Genomic DNA, 22,444 nt, shown 5'->3' on the forward strand with positions numbered 1-22,444 from the left:
GGGCTTCTGCAGGGCAGGGCCACCTCTAATCCCGGCCGGCGTTCATCGGGCGGGGGGTGACACCGGGAGTCTGGGTGGCGTCCTCTGGTGAGAAACCCTGAGCGCAGGTCACCAGGGTGGCGGCGCGAGGGAGTTCCTCCCTGGGGCCTCCTGCGGGAAAGACTGCAGAACAGACCAAGGAGGGGCCTGGCCGACGCGTCGGGAGCCCCACCCTCGGTCCCAGGAAAAGCCCCTCGGGAGGCGCTGGCGCCGCAGAACAGCGTGGAGAAAGGCGCTGGGCGCTCTCCCCCTCCTCCCTCGTACTCCTCCTCCTCCGCCGCCACCGAGCCCACCGCCCGCCGCCCGCAGCCCGCTCCCATGGCGGCCGCCGGCCCCCGGAGCGCCCAGAGCAGAGCCCTGGGCCCGCAGCTTCTGCTGACTCTCGCGGTGAGTGGCTGCCTGGGTCACCTGGGCCCGGGGAGGGGACGCGCCCCGAGCCGCCGGAGAGCAGGGGGTTCCGGGGAGTGGGGGTGGGTAGGGCGGAGAACTCGGAGCGGCTGGGGCGCTGAGGGGTGGGGGAGGGCGGCGGGAAGCGGGTCGGGACCCGGGCGCCACGGGTGCTGGGGAGGCGGAGGTGTCGCCGGGCGCTGTCACCTGCAAACGCCCATCCAGAACCGTGGCCTCTGGGGACGCGCCGGGAGCCGCGCGCGTTCCTCCCTGGGGCCTTGCGCCCCTTGCTCCTCGAGTTGGCCTTCAGATTAGGACGCAGCTCCGGGTTCAGGGGCAGCGGCTGGGCAGACCAGGGACGAGGGGACGCTTGTGGACTGCTCTGGGGCTGGGTGGAGAGAGGGTGGAGGAAGAGAGTTTCTAGGTTCTCTGTGGCGGGGCCAGCAGGAGTGGTAGGTGAAGGCGCCCCAGGTGATCTTTGTGTTTGTCTGCTTTTGCAGTCAGGTCTCCCAGATGTTTGGGTACATTTCTCTTCCTCCTCATCTCTTCTGGAGGCTCTTGGCTTCTTCGCCCCCTCTTTGGTCTCTTTTGCCAAAGACTACCTGGCCGGCCCATTTCTGGAGCTGGGATCCAGATGAGTGGCTTTATTTGGAGGTGGTGATGGTGGTGGGGGCGGGGGACAGGCAGCTCCTTTCCCAGGCCTAATAGATTACTGGGGGCAGAATAGATTACTTGGAGGGGGGGCGGGGGCGAAAAGGTGGGGAACAGGCCGCCCCACCCCAACTGGAGAGTTTTGCACCAATGGAACCCAGACTAGATTTCTTGGTGTTTCCGGCGTGGAGGGTGAGGAGAGGGGTGGTGGTGGTGGGGGGGCATGACATTAAAACAAGCAATTACAAAAGCTTGCTCAAGTCAGTGGAGACACTCTCCTCTCCACGCTGGGCCTCAGCTTTCAGGGCAAAAGCCACATTGAAGACTGATGAGAGGAACTCTGGGAGCTGACATCCGGAGGGAACACAGGGATTTGGGAACAAGCAGCGCCCCACGGGCGACTGGGAGCTTGGACTGAGCCAAAGGAGGCCAGAGACCTGGGCAAGGAGAGGACAAAGCCCGCTTTCTGACAGCCTGAGTGGAGCCGAGAGAACTTGAGCAGGTGTAATATTAGGCTATGTGCCCTTTCTGAGAACTTTAGTCTTAGGGTCGATTCCGGATTAAATGTTCAAATATTGTAATAAAGTCGTGGCTGTATTAATAGCATATCTTTCCCAAAGACCCAATAGACTTGGAACTGTTAACTAAAGCCCCATTAACACAGAAAGTGCTAGGTACATGGCTTAATATATTACAATTAGGAAACAAGGAATGAAATAAAGCAGTGGTTCTCAACCTGTGGGTCGTGACCCCCTGGGGGTTTTGTCAAATGACCCTTTTCACAGGGTCCCCCGATTCATAACAGTAGCAAAATGACAGGTTGTGGAGTAGTAACAAAACTAACTTTATGGTTGGGGGTCACCACGACATGAGAGGGCCACGGCATTAGGGAGGTTGAGAACCACTGAAATAAAGGCTCCGACATGTGGTTGACCCAGGAAGCAACTTCAGTTAGCCAGCTAGGAAACAATTGCTTCTTGAAGACCCACTGGCCCTAATTCTTCACTGGAGGAAAAGGTTAGGTGCTGTCGAGTGGGTGGTGGCTCACAACGAGTCTATGTACAACTGAAGGAAAGCACCTCCGGGCCCTGCCCGCCCCACAATCATTCTTAGGTTTGAGCCCATGTTTGCAGCCACCGTGTCAATCCATCTTGTCCAGCCAGGCTCTTCCTCTTTTTTTCTGTTCCTTTACCAAGCATGATGCCCGTCTTCAGGGACTGGAATATGCACTAAATACCCTGGTGCTACATATAGCACCTTCACCCCAAACCACCTGACCCTGTTCATCAGGCTCCTGGCAATCACTTCTATGTCAGAGGAGACACACTGGGGGTGGGGGGTGGGGAGGCGGTTCAGTTGCTGATTTTTCTGAAATAGATCACCAGGCCTTTCTTCTGAGTGCCTCAGAGTGGACTGGGGGAAAAAAGCAGCCTTTGGGTTAGCAGCTGAGTGTGTTAGCTCTTTGCACGACTCAGGTCACCCACCCTGCATAAAACAGACACACAGAATGTACTGTGTGTCATCGCCAATACTTTCTAGAAGATCAAGTACTCCTATGAGTGAGTTAACTGAAACAGAAATAATCCACATTCTTTGGTCTTCCTTAGCTGTATGCTTTGCTAGGACAGTGAGGTCGCAAGAATAGGTACCCTGGCACTGGCTGCTCTCCCCTGGTTCTGCTCTTTTCTAGCCAGAAGGCTTGGCATAAGGACTGCGTGTTATTCTGGTTCTCATAGCTATCTGTACCAAACCTTTCCAGCTTCAGACGATTGTTGGGGTTGTGAGCTTTGGGTATAATAAACGTGTGGAGATTCATAGGGAACTTATGAAACGGAGTAGAACGGCTGCCTAGATGCTCCTAGACTGTAAATCTCTACAGGAACAGACAGCCTGCTGTTTCTACCTTGGCGTGGCTGGTGGGTTAGAATCACCAACCTTTTTGGCTATCAATTTAACACTTAGCCTACTGTATCACCAAGGCACCCTTTTTAGTGTAAAGTGTAAGAGGAGTCCTGCTGGCCTAGTGACTATGCCTTGAGGGGCAGTCTGCAAGGTCAGCAGTTTGAAACCAGCAGTCACTCTGTGGGCTTTCTACGCCAGTAAAGAGTTAAAGACTCAGAACCTCACAGGGGCAGTTCTTCCCTGTCCTGTAGGACTGCTATCAGTTGGCATTTACTCGATGGTAGTGAGTTACTGCCATTTGACCCTCCCAATTTCACCCCGAACTAACTTCTTTTCTACACTCTCACATGTTGGTTCCTTGGGTGTTCTTGGCCCTATTCCATGAACTTTTGCAATTCGCCTCTTAAGCCATCTCATGCACTTTTGTGAATGACATTTATATGCCAGCATATCCTAAATGTAGGCTGTTAATCCAGATGCCTACATTGAGCAATGGACCTCTGTATCTCCCTATTAAATGTGTCACCCAATGTTTGTTATTTTCCCAAACAATGTTGCTTTTAGTGCGCTGTATTTCAAGAATGGCTCTTCTGTTCACCTTGCTCCTCAAGTAGGAAGCCTGGAGGTTATTTGTCTTTCCTTCTTCACTGTCCTCCCCAGCCCTCCTCTGTCTATCATTCCAAGTCAATACGCCAACCAATGGCCATCAAGTTGATAGCACCCGTGAGAGTCTGAGACTTTCAGTCCTCTAGGGAGCAGACAGTGTCATCTTTCTCCCCAAGAGTGACTGGAGGCTTCAGACTGCTACGTTTGCTTTTAGCAGCTCCATATGCAACTCATTATCAGAGCTCCTTCAAGCTACCATGCCATCCATCTCTCTTTCCCAAACCAAACTCACGGAATCAACTGATTCTGTCTCACAGTGACCTTATGCAACAGGGCGGAATTGCTTCTGTGCTTTCCAAGACTGTCAATCTTTACGGAAGTAGAAAGCCTCATCTTTCCCTCTTGGACCAATTGGGGTTTCAGACTGCTAACCTTGTGGTTAGCAGCTCAACACATAATCCAGTACGCCACCAGGGCTCCCAATCTATCATTAAGTCTTACTAAATTTACCATCAGCAAGAACTCATGCATCTGTTTTATTCTGCCTGTCTTCTCTGCTAACAATTTTTTTATTACAGCTAATGTTGCAATGAATAATAATTTGATGCTTCTATGTCATTTCATATTTGAGGTAGTATATTAGTAGGATAGATTTCCAGAATTGAGATGACTGGTTTAGAATATAAATATCTCGATAATTTTTGTCAATATTGCCAGCATCTCCAGGAATAGAATAACTTTTTGTATCCTCACCAACAATTAATGAAAATATATTTTCCTTTCTTGCCTACAGAGTGTGCTGTTATACTTTTGAAAGCTTGCCAGTGAGAAATGGCATTTCAATAGAGTTTTTAATCCACCTTTTCTTATTAGAAACAAATGCGATTGCTTCTTGACCTTTTGGCTAAGATCAAGTGTAGAAAGATATGTTCGTTGGTAGAACAATGGGTTGAGTTGGACTGCTAGCCTTATGGTTAATGATTCAAAGCCACCTGCTTCTGTGTAGGAGAAACAAGAGGCTGTTCTACTTTGTCCCGTAAGATCACTATGAGTCAACAGTGACTTGATGTCAGTGTGTTTGGATTTGGTATTCATATTATTAATGAGATTGACATAATTTTTATATGTTTAAAGGCTATTTTTATGTAAAGTGTTTATGCCAGATGGAGTGCTTGCTGAATATCTTCTTACTGATTGATTAGAGCTCTTACAATAGTAAGGGTTAACTTTTTAGGGTTTAAAGGCAAACAAAGAATTTTTCGTGATTATCTATTGAATTTAAATTTTTGGTGGATTTATTTTGTCTTGTTTTGCCTTGAAGTTTGTATTTTTTTAAAAATACAAGACTTTTTCTAAATATTAATTAGTTGGCTTTTGAAATTTCACTCATAGTCTTGTTTGGCACCAAGCTTATATAGGAATTAACCCTATTTTCTTCTGTTATTTATAAGCTTAAAATAAAAACACACCCACTGTCATCTAATTATATGGCTTGTGAGGCTGTAAAACTTTACAGTAGCATTAGCCTAGTCTTTCTCCTGAAGAGTGGCTGGTGGGTTTGAACTACCAACCTTAGGCTTAGCATTCCAATACCCAGCAGCAACAGCAAGGCTTAAAATTTACATATTTGACTGGTTTGGGGGGTTTTTGTTTGTTTTTTGGGGGTAAGGTTCTGCCTGATCTGTGGATTCACCTTTATATTTTGTGAAATGACTGACTGACTCAGGTTGTCCAAATCCCATACATAGCCTCACTGATGTGAGGTCCCACTTGTGGTAGAAGAGTTTCATGTGGTAGCTGTGTGCAGCTAAGATGATTCTGACTCATAGCAACCCTGTCGGATGGAGTAGAATTAATTGTTTCCTAGGCTGTGTGGTGTTTTTACAGAAGTTGACTGCCAGGCCTTTTCTCCTGCAGAGGGTCTAGTGGGTTCCCAGAACACTTAACCATCATACTACCAGGGATCTTTATAGTAGGTAGGTAGGTAGATAGATAGATGGCTTTTTAAAATGTCATGGAAAAATTCCATTATCTTTCAATCCCATTTTTCCACGAACATTTTGAAGCCTTCATTATAAAGGAAGCCTTGGTGATAGAGTGCTCTTAAGGTTTGTGGCAGACCCCCCACAGTGACTGGTTGGGAGGAAGATGTGGTTAGTCTTGATTCCATAAAGATTCACAGCCTTGGGGACCCTACGGGGCAGTTCAGTACTGCCTGAGAGAGTCATTAAGGGGTAATGGGAATGAGGTTTTTGTGATTCTTTGTTTTGTTTTTGTGAGGATGGGTTATTCAAAACATAATAGCACACTGTGACGATTATTTTCACAGGACATATTTTAAAATGTGCTTGGGGTAATGTCTTTTTGATGTTCTCTATTTTTATTTCTTATTGTTTTTCCTTAAATCCTTTTAAAAAAGCAAAACTTTTTACTTTGAGGGAGGTGGTGATTTACGGATCAGAGCATCAGTTGTGTGTTCTACACCTTTAACAATTGATCACCCCTTCCCACAGCTTGCTCCGTCCCCTGTTTTCCCATCATCCCTTTGTCAGCCATTATCTTCCCTGCCATCAAGTTAACACCTGTCTACACACTCTCCACTTTATTACTTCCCTATCTTCCCTTTCCTGCTCACCCTTGGTAGCCATCCAAAAGTCTGTTTCTTTTGGTAAGAAAACCACTACTTTATGACCTTTTAAATCAGCTTGTCAGGTTCCAAAGTCAGTTGGAATTTGCATTGGGATCCTATAATATACATAATTTAACTTAGTATGTTTAAGCTGCTGATTTTGTTCCTATTAAAGATGCTAGTATGTCATTCTTTTTGGTCACATCTATTTTTGTTCCCATAGATGTATTTTTAGCCCTTACTCAAATAAACTCTGCATGTTTCCCTTGTCAAATTGGCATTGTAACTAACCACTGAGTGCTTTCAACAGCAGCCCTCTTCCACTATATTATTTAGCTAGTTTAGTTTAACTCTGAAGACGGAGGATTTCTGTATTTTAATAGTTATTTCTGCTTCCTGAATCACTAACTGTGTTTTAGTAATTTGGTAGCTGGTTTGTTTGGGTATTTCAGGTTTACAGAAATATCAAATGCAAAAAGTGATGATTTTACTTCCTGGTGTAATCCATGTTCCACCTAACATTTTCCCTTGGCCTACCCTGTTTCCCTTAAAGTAAGTCATCCCCCGAAAATAAGACCTACTTACAGTTTTGTCTCCCACTGAAATATAAGGAATCCCCCCAAATAAGACCTCCCCAAAAATAAGGCCTCCCGAAGCTTCCGTAATTCTGGACTCTGAACTGTAGCAGACAGAAAGTGCGAGGTCTCTTTTAATAAAAACAATTAACAATAAATGTGTACCGTATTCTTCTTCATGGAAAAATAAAACATCCCCTGAAAATAAGACCTAACGCATCTTTGGGAGCAAAAATTAATATAAGACACTGTCTTATTTTTGGGGAAACAGAGTAGTAGCCCTTCCCGGTGTGCTCTTACCACTCCATGGTGACGCTGGCCAGGCTACCTGGTTTCAGTTCCTGAGGCTACCTCTAGCTCTTTCTCACTGCGGTTCTGATTCCAATATAGAAAACTATATTAAGGAAGTACTCATCAATTCCTACTTTGGGAAGCTGCTTTCCTCCCCTCCACCCCCACACACCCGAGGATAAATTGAATTTCTTTGAATGCTTTTAAGCATTTAATTTATGGGCATGTGTACATGTCAGGTCTTCTTTAATTAATGTCTTGAGGTTTCTAGACCAAGCGAGCAGGTGATATGAGAGGGGATTACAGATGCAAGGGTTGGTTTGGGACCACTTCTGACGCAGGCTTTCAACAGAGGTGTGGCAGTTGGACTCCCAGATTAAAGCAGGGACGGTCTGCCCAGGTTTGATTTGATTTCACTCTTTCTGGCAGGTTAGAAGCTGTTTCTGGGTCGTTCTTGACCACTCTGTTCCAGCAGGACTCCACAGTTCTTATGTAGCAATTTTATGATTTTGTCACCTCCTCGATGCTCTAGGATAGATGTAAGACATCCTATGCTGCATTTTGACTTACTGCTGGGATGGGGGCGTTTCTGAATGACCTAGCCCGCCATTATTGGAAATAAAAGTTAGTTTTCATCTGATCCCTTTCCTGCGCTGACTAGAGTTACATTGCTCCAGTATAATGCTGCTTATATAATTCAACTGCTCAGAATGAATCTTTTGGTTTTGTTCTTTAGTCTTTATGACTGCTGTTCAGAATATGCCTCACCTTAATCTCCCTGATTCCATGTCACACTTATTTCTACCTCACCTGCCTGTGCGTCATCTCTGGGTCAGAACGTGTGTTGTTCCGAACATTTGTAAGATTCTGCTTCATAAAAGCCAAACTCATTACCATCAAGTTGACTCTGACTCGCAGTGACCTTATAGAACAGAGAAGAATTGCCCCATTTGGGTTTTGACACTCTTGATCTTTACAGGAGCCTCATCTTCCTTCCAAGGAGTGGCTAGTAGCTTTGAACTGCTTACCTAGCATTTAGCAGCACAATGCATATCCTTTTGCTCCACCAGGGACCCTAAGTTCTGCTTACCTAGCTAATTTATAGCCTTTCTTCAAGTGACTCACCTGGCTTCTAGATTAGTTAGCTCCACCTGCTCTTTTGTCACCAAACGCCATGTACTTTCCCTGTTTATACTGGAATCATAAATATGTGTTATTCCTGGAATGAGAGGTGAATATTTTTCTTATTTTTCTGTCTGCTACATAGCAGACACTCAATACATGTTTGTTGAATGCATGAGGGACTGCATGTTCTTAAAACTCGAACTCAATGCTATTGAGTTGATTAGAACTCATCGTGACATATTGGACTATGAGGAACTGTCACAGTGGGCACGCGTAAATTGGGGAGGGGAGAAGTAGAAAGCCTAAATTGGGGAGGGGAGAAGTAGAAAGCCTCATTTTTTCTCCAAGGACTGGCTGGTGGTTTCGAATTGCTGACCTTGCAGTTGGCAGCCCAGTGTGTAATTCAGTATGCCACCAGGGCTCTGAATGGATGTCCAGGATACTAATACCCGAAGCATTTTCTTAATCCAGACATGTCTTACTTGTTCCCAGTCACGGTCTTAGTCTAAGTCATCATTAGCTTCTTCCTCAATCCTCCAGTCATCTTCCAAGTTGTCTCTTGACTGTCTACTATTTTTTGTCTCATTATAGTCTGCTCAGCAGGTACTGCCCTTGTGATGCAGTGCAGCCGCTCACCCATTTATGACACTGCGGCAACTCCAGCTTTTATTACTTTGGTTTGTTCTCAGAATAAAACACACACTTCTTACCTTGACCTTTGAGACGCTGTGTGATTGCCTGATGGTCCCTTTGATGCCATGTCTTATCTCTTCCTTTCCTCCCTGTCTTTTTGTTCCAACACCAACCAGGCAAAGTTCCGGCCTAGAGCTGTGCTTTGCTGTGGTGTTTACAGCCCGTGGAAGGGATTGGTTTGCTTCCCTTCCTCATTCAAGCTCTGGTATTTCTGTTACCCTCTCTTCCTGCTTCAGTTTTCTGATAACATTTACCTCGGGGTGTGTGGCATTTGTGCATTTGATTATTTATTTCTCCTCTCCCATTTTAAAGAACCCTCAGTGAAGGAAAGGGGTTTGCTTTATTCATGGCAATAGAGTCAAACAAAGGGTGCTGGGGTGCTGCCAGGTAAACAGTAGACTGCTAATTGCAGGAGAGCCATGCGGCTGCCAGCTTCCTCAGAGCTTTACAGCCCTGGAAACCCTCTATGGGCAGGGTCACTATGAATTTGAATTGAGACAGTGGCAGTGGATTTGGCTTGGGGTTTTAGCTTGCAACATTTTCTTGTCGTTGGCGAGTTGGTTCCTACTGATAGTGAAACTGTGTACAATAAAAGGACAAGATTGCCCCGTCCCATGCCTTCCTCACTTGTTCTTAGTTCTGAGCCTCTTGTTGGCGCCATTGGGTCAATCCACCTTGTCAGGGGTCTTTCTCTTCCATGGCTCCTCCACCCTCTTTCATGGACCGGTTTCTTCTGGATAACATGGCCAAAGTACTTGAGGTGGAGCCTTGCCATCCTTGCTTATTAGGAGCATTCTGGCTGTACTTCTTCCAACGTAGATGTGTTGGTTCTTTTGACAGTCCACGCTACTTTCAGTATTCTTCACCAGCGCCTTAATCCCAATGCATTGATTCTTTTTCAATACTCTTTTTTTCAATGTCCAACTTCCCCATATATATGAAGTAATTGAAAATACAATACCTCGGGACAGGCACACCTTAGTCCCCAACGTAACATCCTTGCTTTTCACCACGTTAAAGAGGCCTTGGGTGGCACATTTACCCGGTGCAATGTGTCCTTCGAACTCATAGCTGCTGCCTCCAGGAGCATTGATTGTGGACCCAAGCTCAAGGAAATCCTTGACAACTTCAGTCTTTTCTGTCTATCATGATATCACCTACTGAGACAGCGTGAGGGTTTGGCTTGTTTTTACATTACTTTACAGTCCACACCAAAGGCTGCAATCTGTGGTCTTCATCCGCAAGTGTTTCAAGTGCTTCATTTTCTTAGCATTCAGTAAATTCACTGCCACTGAATCAGCGGCTGAGTATTTCTCGATCTGGTTAAGTGGAAGTAACCTTTCGACTGGATTCCTTACCACCATTTGCAATAGAAGCCAGTGAACATCACTATCGTCTTTTAATTTCTAATTCAAATATAGCCATACTGGGGAACCCATCCCTAATTCCCTCATGAGACCTGATCTCTTCCTTGCCTGATCCTTCATATATAAATGAAATGAAACAATGGAAGGTTTTTAAATGTTACTTGAGATATAAATGTTTATCACTGTAACTCACATTTGTAGACAATGTACACATAGCATCAATGTTAGCTAGCCTCCCTGCTTTTGGTCCAAGACCTTTGCAACATGGCAGCAAAGGAAGGCCTTTTGTGGGAGCATCCCTGGTGAGGTTTCGTAATGCTGAGCCAAGTGTCATTGTGTTCAAATGTATATTCCACTGGAACTGGTTCCCCTAATCCCTGGTCCCCTCATGGCCCCTGAACCGATGGCCATTCATGGATCCTGTGAAAGAGTAGACCTGCCTCACAGGGCTTCCAGGGGTGTAAATCCTGTGCGAGTAGACTGCCACATTGTGTCCCCAAGAGGGGGGCACCGAAGGCTTCAACCTGCTGACCTTTCTGTTAGCAGCTGAGCGCTTTAAAACATGTAGCCACCAGAGCTTCGAATAACTCACTAAAGCGTGTGCATTGAAACACATCCGTTCTTTTTTTTAAAATGACGAATTCACCTATGAGATGATGCACCTTCCATAGTTCTTGGAACAAGGCAATCTATAGCCGCTCTCCGCATCACCCCATGATAGTAAAACCATGCTTCCCTAGAAAAGCATTACCTTTATATTAGGATATTAATAATTGCACACCCTAGCTCATTGCTAATGTAGCGATTGGAGATGTACTGAAATTGTGTTGCTAACTCATTAAACTTGTTTTCCTTTCCTATTTCCATCCCTGCCCGGTCATCCTCATGGCTTCCAGCATCCTTTCATGTTGGGTGCTATTTGATCCGGACTTTTCAGGAACTGAAATCCTGGGGGTTTAGTGGTTGGGTTACTCACGGGCTGCTCACCACAAGGTTTGCCTTTTGACCCCATCAGTCAGTCAGTGAGAAAAGCTGTTTGCTCCAGTAAAAGCAAACAGTCGTCGAAACGCTTGGTAGCAGTTCTGCTCAGTCCTATAGGGATCACTTTGAGTCAGACTAACTGACCGTCGCCTTTTTCTTTTTCTTTTGGTTACCTTGTCAGTTAGTTAGTGAACATCTTAATAACCCGTATCTTACAGGGTAGGACACAGCCTAAGACATAAGGTATTCCTCAAGCTTTTATGATTTATCCAGGAGAGAGTATACGGTTTTATTTCTCCTTCCAAAAAGTTTTCTAGCATTTTGCTTCAGCATATGTTCATTTTAATTTGTCAGTTATATAAATTGGCAGGTAAACATTATAAAGGTAATATGTTCACATGTGAATTTTATTTTTTAGATTTTAATATTTTCCTGTGATGCCTGCAAAAATGTGGTACTTCGTGTCCCTTCCAGGCTAGATGCTGAGAAATTTATTGGTAGAGGTAAGAAATTTCAAAAACTGGGCAATATGTCTTCATTTTGTTTTAGCCTTTTAGAAGTTACTCTAAGTTTTGGAAATAAATGTAGTGAGACCAAAAGTTAAGATTGGTGTGATACATTATATTTTTACTGCATTTGGCATATTGCAATGAAAGGAATATTGTTCTCCATTGAAAACATCACTATGTCAGGTAGATAAAAAGCTTTAACTTAAGTAATAAGATAATTATTCTAGGATTAATAACATATTAATCATTCCAAGCTAATATTAAACAAAGTATATGAGAAGTATTATGAAGTGCTTCTTTGAAACTAAGAGGTAGTATAAAACTATTTAGTAGATTTAAAGGTGCAATTTCTAAAGTTTTCTTTTAAAATATTTTGACTGACTTTTTTTATAAATGGTTGTTTATAAATTTACATGTTTATATAACTTCATTATTTGAGAGAACATTGAACCCATGAGAAAATAATGAAACTATGTAGTATTAGAAGCGATGCATGTGTTTAAGTGCAACTTAAATCGCCATAGAGATATATATGAGCATCTCTCCAAAAAATGCACAATTTTTCAAGACTCAATCTGATTAATTTTTAAGTATTTGGCTTCCTTCCAAATGCACCGATCACTGGAAAATTTTATCTTCTTCTTTTTACCTTCCAAATGATGATTGCTATGTCTATTGTCTACAGTTAACCTGAAGGATTGCCTTAAATCTGCACATCTAATTCGCTCAAGTGATCCCGATTTCCGAATTTTAGAAGATGGCTCAATTTATACCACAAATGCTGTACTGCTGTCCTCAGCAAAGAGGACTTTTACCATCTTACTTTCCAATGCTGAGAACCAGGAGAAGAAAATAGTTGTGGTTTTAGAGCATCCAACAAAGGTATAACCAGACGATACAAGTGAAATTTCATGATGTGCTGTCTTCATGTGGAACTAAAAGGGAAGATGGAGAATCAGAAAGTGGTGGGATGATTTGGTTTGGAGGAGATTAAAACTGCTAGACAACTTAACTGTATTTAAACAAATCATTAGGGCTTGGCTTGTTAATACCTTTTATTAAGTTCACACAAAAGAGGAACTTCCATAAGCTACAACATGATAATTTGAGACACGAAACAACATTTCTCTGTGCATCCTATAGAATGGGTGCTTAGTAACAAGTTTTAAACCTTTCCATCTCTGGAGGTTTCATTCGTTGTAATGAATGAATTATAATCTCAGAAACTAGATGACTGTTATTTGAAGTGTGGAACCTTGCTCATGTATAGTGTGCAATGACAACCCAAGATCAAAGAGACTTCTCGTCAGCCATTGGCCACTTCCCACTGCAGCCATTTCTGAAAATTGTCTCTGTGTTTCTCCTCTCATTCTGACACAGGCCTCTCTGTCAGCTTCCCGACACTGCCTCCTTGCTGGTGAGTGGGAGATGCCTGTGCTAAATTCATTAGGCTACATATTTTGCTTGCTCTCATTACATCTCTCTCCTCCCATGTTATTGCATGGAAACAGTGCTTTTGTGATCCATTTCATTTTTTTAAATGTCTTTTAAGTTTCCTGGTCCATTTCTCTTTCATGTTGCCACCAAACCCGTCTCAGGAGCATGGCTGGACAAGTGACAGTGATCCTTCCTCATGATCTTATTTTGTGGTGTTCATGTTCAGTTTGGTTTCCAAGTTCTACCAGGATCTTAAATTTTCCCAGCTTCTTCTCATGCACAGAAAAAGATGCGTCCGGGTGCTAATGTTTGAGGATGAAACAAATCATAAATGTCCTTGTCCTTTTTTCCCCTCTTTTCTCAATTGAGGTTTTAAAGAAAAGGCATTCTAAAGAACAAGTTCTCCAGCGAGCCAAGAGAAGATGGGCTCCCATTCCTTGTTCCGTGCAAGAGAATTCCTTGGGCCCTTTCCCACTGTTTCTTCAACAGGTACCTTTGGTTTGCCTTGTCTTTTGTCAGACTATGGTTTCCAAAACACAAGTGGGGCTCTGAGCATACAGTTATTTACAAATTAGTTGTGTATGAGCGTATGAGTGCATGGGTCTATATAAATCATATAGGGTATCCCTATAAGATTTTATATATACTTACACGCTTACACTGCTGTAGTCATGGAAATGTCATATATGAAACTGAACACTGTCTACAGGGTTTAACATATTGTAGTGTAATGATTTTTCATATCAGAAAGGGTGTCAGAGAACCTGATGTAGCTTTGGAACTCCAAAAAACACTCGCTGAGAAAGGATGACAAAAGCCAGCTGTCAGAAAGGAGAAATCCCCATCCAGCTGTCTGTGGCTTTTCCCACTGCACACGGGATCCACATCGACTGTCCCCTCCGAATGGTGGGTTCCCACTGCACATGGGATCCACATCGCCTGTCCCCTCCGAATGGTGGGTTCCCACTGTACACAGGATCCACATCGACTGTCCCCTCTGAATGGTGGGTTCCCACTGCACACGGGATCCACATTGACTGTCCCCTCCGAATGGTGGGTTCCCACTGCCCACGGGGTCCACATCGTCTGTCCCCTCCGAATGGTGGGTTCCCACTGTACACGGGATCCACATTAACTGTCTCCCTCCGAATGGTGGGTTCCCACTGTACACAGAATCCACATCGACTGTCCCCTCTGAATGGTGGGTTCCCACTGCACACGGGATCCACATTGACTGTCCCCTCCGAATGGTGGGTTCCCACTGCACACAGGATCCACATTGACTGTATCCCTCTGAATGGTGGGTTCCCACTGTACACGGGATCCACATTGACTGTCTCCCTCTGAATGGTGGGTTCCCACTGTACACGGGATCCACATTGACTGTCCCCTCCGAATGGTGGGTTCCCACTGCACACGGGATCCACATTGACTGTCTCCCTCTGAATGGTTGGTTCCCACTGCACACAGGATCCACATCGCCTGTCTCCCTCTGAATGGGTGGTTCATAGAAATGCCAGCAAGCCCTGCCTCCTTCCACTGCTCGTGCTGGCTACCGCTCAGTGTATGGTTCGGGTTACTTTTCCCTTCCTTTAAATAGGAAAATAAATTCTCCCCCATAGCCCAACTACAGATGAGATGAGAGGAGCATTTATTAAAGCTTTGGGGAAAAATAGTTTAGAGAACAACTATGCTGGCCATACTGATCAAAAGAGAGTCCAGATTTTACTGAGAGAATAGAGACCGTTTGGAAGAAAATTACTTTGGGGATTAAAAACCAGAATTACGCACTTGTCAGAATAGTCTCTGACTCTCACTCACACATTGCTTTCCCCGCTCAGCTCCTACCACAAGGAAGCCACTGACAAGTAATGGAAGCTAACTAAGGAACACCCACCCCAAGTTTATACCCGGGAGTCAGGACACCTGAAACCTAATGTCTGTACTATTAAGGCCCATACATGACAAATTTAGCCCTTTGAAGATTGTATTTTTTAAAGTAAACATACTTTTATGTTCAGGATACTTTCTTTGTTTTCTAAGACAGGGACTTGTCCTCACCTGGCAGTGCTTGGTTCTATAAGTGTCATTAGCCTTTAAAATATTCCTCACTGGTTCTAGAAAACTACGATGCTACTCTGTTATTTTCTTCGGGCTTGTCTTTTAGATGACTCAGCCAGTAGCCTTCATTGTCCTCTAGCCACGTTTTATTCATGCGCAGTAATAAATGATAGAGCAAGTCGTTTCCCATGGACTCTTTATGTGGACTAGTAAGCAGCATGCATATATAAATGCAAGTTTTGATGAAACATACATTTGTTTATTATGTATATGTCTACTTTCTAGATTCAGTCTGATACAGCACAAAACTACACCGTGTACTATTCCATCAGAGGGCCTGGCGTTGATCGAGAGCCGATTAATTTATTTTATGTAGAGAGAGACACAGGAAACCTGTATTGTACTGGTGCTGTAGATCGTGAACAGTACGAATCTTTTGAGGTAAAGTCTAGTGTTCATCTACTGTATCAGCAAGTGTTATGGTTGACCACCCAGGAGTGGGCTAAGTGTATAATGTTCATCTATTGTATCAGTAAGTGTTATGGTTGTCCACCCAGAAGTGGGCTAAGTTTTGGGTGGCTGCCCACAGTGTCCCCAGTTGGAAGAGGGAACTCCATTGCTCTAAAGAGTAATCGCACAGGAAACCCTACAGGGCCCTTCTACTCCATCCTGAACGTCTGAATTGACTCGATGGTACTGAGTTTCCTCAATTCATTTCCTCTGGTTTGTTTTCTGAGCTTCTCAAAGTAGGTTGTGATTATATTAATAACACCCTCTTTACATGAAACAGGGAATTTTCATCGAAAAAATCAATAGCAAGCGAATGCTTGTTCTTGATGTGCTGTTTTTATTCAAAAGGGCCATTTTAAAAGTAGCTATTCTGTTGGCAGAAAAGATTATTGAACCTCTTTAGGGTGCAGAAATGCCGAAGAGGTTAGTGGGGGCAGACAGCACACCGCAGTACCAGATATGCCACCTCTGTAATGGAAGAAAGCTAACATGTGAAGCGCAAGTAAGAAGTTTGGATCGTGGTTCACTGGGATTATTTAACCCTTTAGTCACCTAGGTAACTTCCCACAGTGGGATGATGGGAAAGAGGTATTTTACCAAATTTGGACTTCTCACTGAGACTTGGTCATTGTGAGCAACTACATTTTAATGATTTTGCATTTATTATGGGTGAGTTCATTATCCGTAGAGAAAATTAACTTAATAGATATTTAAACTTAGAATTAATGTTCAGATTTAGAAATACTACAGTGTAGTTTTCCAGGTACTGGTAATGCTCTGTTCTTTTTATGATGACAATTCCAAGAAAAGTTGGAATCAATTCTTATGCTATAAAATCAAAAGGAGGCTGTTTATTTCCGACTCTTGTTTTTCAAATAAAACAAAAAATGCTTATGAAAGAACTGTATAAATCTGACTAGCAAACTGCTTAAAATCCTAACAGAAAATAAAACAATAACCCAATTTTCTCAGGACAAAAGAAATCCAAAGTGTAAAAAGATCTAGAATGTTGCATTGAAAAATCTAACATTTAAAATCAAAAGTTTTCAAACACAACAAAAAATCTTCAAGACTATTTTAGGAAAATAATGAAACTGTTAAGTTCCTGACAATAATACTGCAGTGAAGAGCCTAAATTCGTTTATGCTGTTAAATTTAATAATGTCTACCATAAAATGCTATCCTACATCCATCATTTTATTATCTCTTTTGGTATTAAAACAATAACAAGTAGCAAAACTCATTCTATGGCACTGAGCATTCTCCAGATTCAAGGCCAAATTTGAATTATATCTATTTGAACAGTTCATTTTCGTTCTTTCTTCCTCATAGCTAATTGCCTTTGCAACAACTCCAGATGGATACACTCCCGAACTTCCGCTGACCCTACTCATCAAAATTGAAGATGAAAATGACAATTACCCAATTTTCACAGAGGAAACTTACAGTTTTACAATTTTTGAAAATTGCCGAGTTGGTGAGTACCCACCTAAACTTTTTGTTTATGTTATCAACTGCTCTGAGTTGCTCCCCGCCACACCCCTAGCTCAGTTCATGGCAAGTCCATGAACAATGGGATGAAACTGTCGTGAGGCATGGGGTTTTCATAGGTTGATTTTTAGAAACAGACCACCAAGCTTTTAAGATCCCTGTGTTTTTTCCCGTCTAGTAGCTCTGCCGACTCCCGTTCAGCCTCAGAGCAAACATACAATCCTCCCTTGATGGAGGAGTGGTGGCAGCACTGAAATGCACTGACTGGGAATTGAACCTGGGTCTCCTACGTGGAAGATCAGAGTCCTGCCACTGAACCACCCCGCTGTCAGCGTAAAACATAGTTTTCTTGTTTTTGTTGTTAGTTACCTTCTAGTTGATTCTGACTCATGGCAACCCCAAGTGCGCATTGTAAAACTTCTTCATAGGTTTTACAAGGCTGTGAGTTTTCAGAAGCAGATGCCAGATCTGTTCTCCAGGTGCTGCTGGTGGCTTCAGATTGCTGGCATTTTGGCTAGTAGGAGAGCACTGCACCATTTGCCCCACAATATATGACTCTTTCCATGTGTTTCAGTTCATGAGATAAACTTCACTATGGCCAGTGGAAGCTAGCATGTCCTGGGGACAAAACAAGGGACTTGCTAGCCAGGCTGCATTGGCTGTAATTTTACTTGACCTTTTATTAGCTTTGTGATCCTGGAGAAATTTTGGACTCCTAATAAACCTTAGTGTCGTTATCTGTAAAAAGTTATTTTTGATAGATAAGATTGTCGTGTAAATTAAATGAGGCATGATAGACCTGGAATGCCAAGTATATGACCTGAAAAATAAGTTACTCAAAAAAAGTTATTTTGCTTCTCCAATGTGAGCTGAAACAGATTTACTTTTAAGATAAAAGAAGTACATTTTTGAACAATTTAAACTTACCTTTGAGGATATCTACTGTTATAGTTGATATTAATAGTGATTAAATGACAATATCGCAGGCATTATGTTAAAGATCATCAAAAATACTACAAATATTTTATCCAACTTATAAAATGGGCCATTGTAACTGAAGTGAGAATTCAGAACGCAGTTTCTAAGACTTCCTCTAGGAAGAGGTAACTGAGCTAATGATTGTCAGAGCAAACTGACCCAAGTGGTCCATCTAAGTAATTTTAATGGACTAAATAGAATCCTATAATCTAGAATGACAAAGGCCATGGAAGAATGTGGTCAACATTTGTAAAACTATAAACTAAATGCAAAGTGCTAGGATGTTAATGCATGTAAACGGAAATGAAACTTAGACTAGAACTTAGACTTCTAGAAGAAGCCATCATTCTCCTCTATCATCGAGTCATCCAACAGTATTTTGAGGCAGGTGGAGAGGAGTGAAGTAGAGGCATTGAACGTGTTGTAAAGGTTTGCACACCACAGAGTACTTTTCAATATACAGGTTCTACGGTGGGACAGGTCTGTGCAAATGACAAAGATGAGCCTGACACGATGCATACCCGCCTGAAGTACTCCATCATTGAGCAGATGCCAGCATTGCCAACTCTGTTCTCCATGAATTCCAAGACTGGGGTCATCACCTTGTCCTCGCCTCAGCTGAACAGAGAGGTAACTTATGAATATTAATGAAAAGCTACAATATGACTACCTAACACTACTGGTATATCTCCTTTAATCCGTGCTTTTGAAAAGTGTGTTGAGAATTGTATTTGAGAAAAATTCATACTGAAAATACATTAGGGAAGATTATTAAATAGCTTACAGTATACTGTCCTTGAAATGTTACTTCATTCTTTCCTGACTTTTGTAAAATCCTAATATTAACATCTGTTATAAATATAAAATATGTCAAATAAAAAGAATGAATTTTGGCCGTGGGTGAAAATTTTCTATCTACAGAGCGAGAAATGCTTTTCTTTTTCTCTCATCTCAATAAGGTCATCTAAATTTTTCCCCTTGGGTAGACAACAACAACAACAAACTCTGCATCTCTAATCTCTGATTTCCCCTTTTCAATTGATTCCTCGACATTCTTATTTGAACATGGCATGGGTCCCCAAGGTACACACCTCGAACATTAAATTCTTTTTTCCTTCTAACTACACATTGCTTTCCACATTTCCAATGGAAGGTCACGTGAATGCCTTGTTTCCCCCTCACCTAAGTTTATTCTGCTGTCCCCTTGGAGCCGTGTTGTGGAGACTGTGTTACATGCCTCCTCCTGCTGCTTAGATCCGCAAACTTTTCAAAGCATGCTCATCTTACTTCACATTTTGTTTTGCACTTCTTTTTAGTTCATTTCTACCAAAATCTTCATAATTTGGATACTTATTCAACTATCACCTTGACCAAAAATCATTTATTCATACAAATTATTATGGTGATTTAAATGACCTATTTGTTAAACTGATAACCTTTAATCTCACCAATATAGTAATATTATTTATTAGATGTTTCTTTGGTTGTTCAAACTTCCTATCAGATTCTTGTCTTTTTACCTTGCATGATTAGAGCAGCATTTCTCTGGTGTTTGGCCCCCTGCACGTTTTGGTTTTTGTTGTTTTTTTCATTTTCATGACATTTTTTCATTCATCCCAGTATCACAGAATGCTCACTTAATAAGTTATTCCTCTGGTCTTAAATGTCAATATTCTTATTTCTGTTTTCATTGTTTCACCCTCCCTGACCAAAACTCCAAACCTATTGACTATAATCTAAAGTTGATAGCAATTTAAATTTGATAAATTACTGTAATTTCATAGTCTACTTGAAAATTACTAGTGTGAGGAAATTAGTCTCCTGCCAGTACAGGAAGGATATGAAATAGAAGATTATACCTAAATTTATTAATGCGATGAAACTTACAGAATATATAAATGAAGGTTTCATTGATAATGGCATTGCTTTTGTCTAATCATACAATTCTTTGTTTTCAGTCAGTTAATAGGTACCAGTTAAAAATAAAAGTGCAAGACATGGATGGCCAATATTTTGGATTGCAGACAACCGCAGTTTGTATTATCAATATAGAAGATGTAAACGACCACTTGCCGACGTTCACTCGTACCTCTGTAAGTACATAATATCGATGAGAGGAAGATCTGTAATGCCGTGAGATAATAACAATACTCTCCCCATATGTTTCCTATGATCTCTTCCAATGTGGTAGCCCCAGTGACATGGCAGCAGTTCGGTCTCAGGTCTTAAGTCAGTTAAATGTCGTGCTGTGTCTTCTGCTCTTTGGAGAGCCTATCAGGAAAGACCAGTCCTTTGGGAAGGACATCATGCTGGTAAGGTAGATAGTGAGCAGGAAGCCGACGACCCACTGTATTGACACAGGGCCTACAGTGGGGGGTCCCAGGGTGGGCATGAGAGTGAAGGAGGCACGGAACCAGGCTGTGCTTCGTTCCTCTGTCCAGCGAGCTGCTGTGAGTCGGAACCAGCTCATGGGCTTCTTGCAACAAACACGGTGCTTTTTGGGAGTTAGAAGAATGAAGCTTTATTTTTGCATGATATTCTGTTTTTGTGAAATTTACTAATCGCATTTTTTTCCCCAGTATGTGACATCAGTGGAAGAAAATACAGTGGACGTGGCAATCTTACGTGTTACTGTTGAAGATAAAGATTTAGTTAATACTGCTAATTGGAGAGCTAATTATACCATTTTAAAGGGGAATGAAAATGGAAATTTTAAAATTGTGACAGATCCCATGACCAATGAAGGAGTTCTGTGGGTGGTTAAGGTAAGAATAAAGTAGGAAGTGAGTGACTTGTAGTTTATAATGCCAAAGGCTGGCAAGCTTACGTGTAATGAAAGTGATTCTGTGTAGTGTAGACACATCACTCTGCAAGTAAGCATGAATGAAATGTTCGCACGATAGCTAATGGAAGGTAGGATGGACAGCAGTAGCACATGTTTTCAACTGAATTGCTGTAGTATCCACCTTGTAATTGCTATCTTTAAAACAACTGTGAATTATATGAGCATTTACAGGTCACATCAGCATGTTTGTATTCAACAAACTTGCCATACTGATCAATGGTTTATTGTTTCCATCTTTTTCCCCCAATCACCCTTCTGTTGGATGTTATTTCCCCTTTCTCAAGGTTAGAACAGACGCTAACACCTCGAGCCTATTCCTTCTCCTTCCTTTCTCTCCCTTCCCACTTCAGATAAAAGTCTGCTTCTTTTCATGTGAAAACCTGTTCTTGATTTTGTAAGAGCAATGATCTCATCCAAATTTGCCCTTTCATGATGGACTAATTTCACTCAGCATCATGCTCTTTAATTCTCTCCGTGACGTGGATGTTTCACAGACTCTTGTTCATTCTTGAACATGGCCTACCATTTATTCCCTTGTGTGGATGTGCCAAAGTTTGTCTATTCATTCTTCCAGGGCTCGACATTCAGGGTGTTTCCCTCTTCTTGTTTGCAACTAATAGAACACAGTATCGACTTTGTACTCCGTCTCTCGTCTCTGGTAGCGATCCCCGGGCTAGCACAGTTTTGATACCAGTGGCGTACTTTTCCATATTTTCCGTAGCAGCATCGCGGAGCTCATACTTGATTTCTGAATTGTGCAAATGATGTGTTGTTAGGCCTTATCAGAGCCACATAGAGGCTATTTGTAGCTCGACTCCTCTGTACCTACTACACATAAATAACATCCTTACCATCTACATCCTCAGCCATTCCAGTACGTGAATATTCCTAAACCCCTTCCTACTGCTGTTCTTTCCACAGCCCCTCTGAGGAAGTCACTTTTCACTCCGAAGCGCCAGAAGGTCCCTGACACTCTTGGAGCTCTAGCTCCCTTGGGGAAATGCTTGTGTCTGGCTCCGCCCAGTCATCAGCTCGGTTATGATGCCATCATAGATCTATGGAATTTCCCTTATACTTCTTTCTCAAGAGGCACAAATCAAAATTGCTAAATAGGCTTTGTTTTTACAATCATAAAGATTAGTTGAAATACATGAATTCATTTCGTGGCTCTAATATGTGATATTCTAAGAAGGGAATTTGTCTTTGTGAAGGCTGAGACCTAGCGAACTATCAGAATTCCCAAAAGTGCCTTCACCAGTTCTCTTGACAGCTATACATCAGGCAAAAATAAAGTAACTGGAATATGAAACTGACCAGCATGTGGAGTCAGTTCCAACTCCTAGCAGCCCCCGAGGACTGAAAAGGAC

The 22,444-nt window shown here is 42.6% G+C and overlaps 1 protein-coding gene across 1 annotated transcript in view; it reads left to right on the top strand.

Moving 5' to 3' along the window:
• Positions 1-357: 357 nt before the first annotated feature.
• DSC2 (desmocollin 2) overlaps positions 358-22,444 on the top strand; it is a 33,376-nt gene continuing 11,289 nt past the window's right edge. The window contains exons 1-9 of the mRNA XM_075533243.1: positions 358-426; positions 11,665-11,749; positions 12,441-12,637; positions 13,562-13,681; positions 15,539-15,694; positions 17,096-17,240; positions 18,696-18,862; positions 20,191-20,325; positions 20,812-20,997. Coding sequence (XP_075389358.1) covers positions 358-426; positions 11,665-11,749; positions 12,441-12,637; positions 13,562-13,681; positions 15,539-15,694; positions 17,096-17,240; positions 18,696-18,862; positions 20,191-20,325; positions 20,812-20,997 — 1,260 coding nt within the window. The remainder of the gene's footprint in view (positions 427-11,664; positions 11,750-12,440; positions 12,638-13,561; positions 13,682-15,538; positions 15,695-17,095; positions 17,241-18,695; positions 18,863-20,190; positions 20,326-20,811; positions 20,998-22,444) is intronic.

The sequence above is a fragment of the Tenrec ecaudatus genome, chromosome 15 (assembly GCF_050624435.1).
Source record: "Tenrec ecaudatus isolate mTenEca1 chromosome 15, mTenEca1.hap1, whole genome shotgun sequence".
Lineage (NCBI taxonomy): Eukaryota > Metazoa > Chordata > Mammalia > Afrosoricida > Tenrecidae > Tenrec > Tenrec ecaudatus.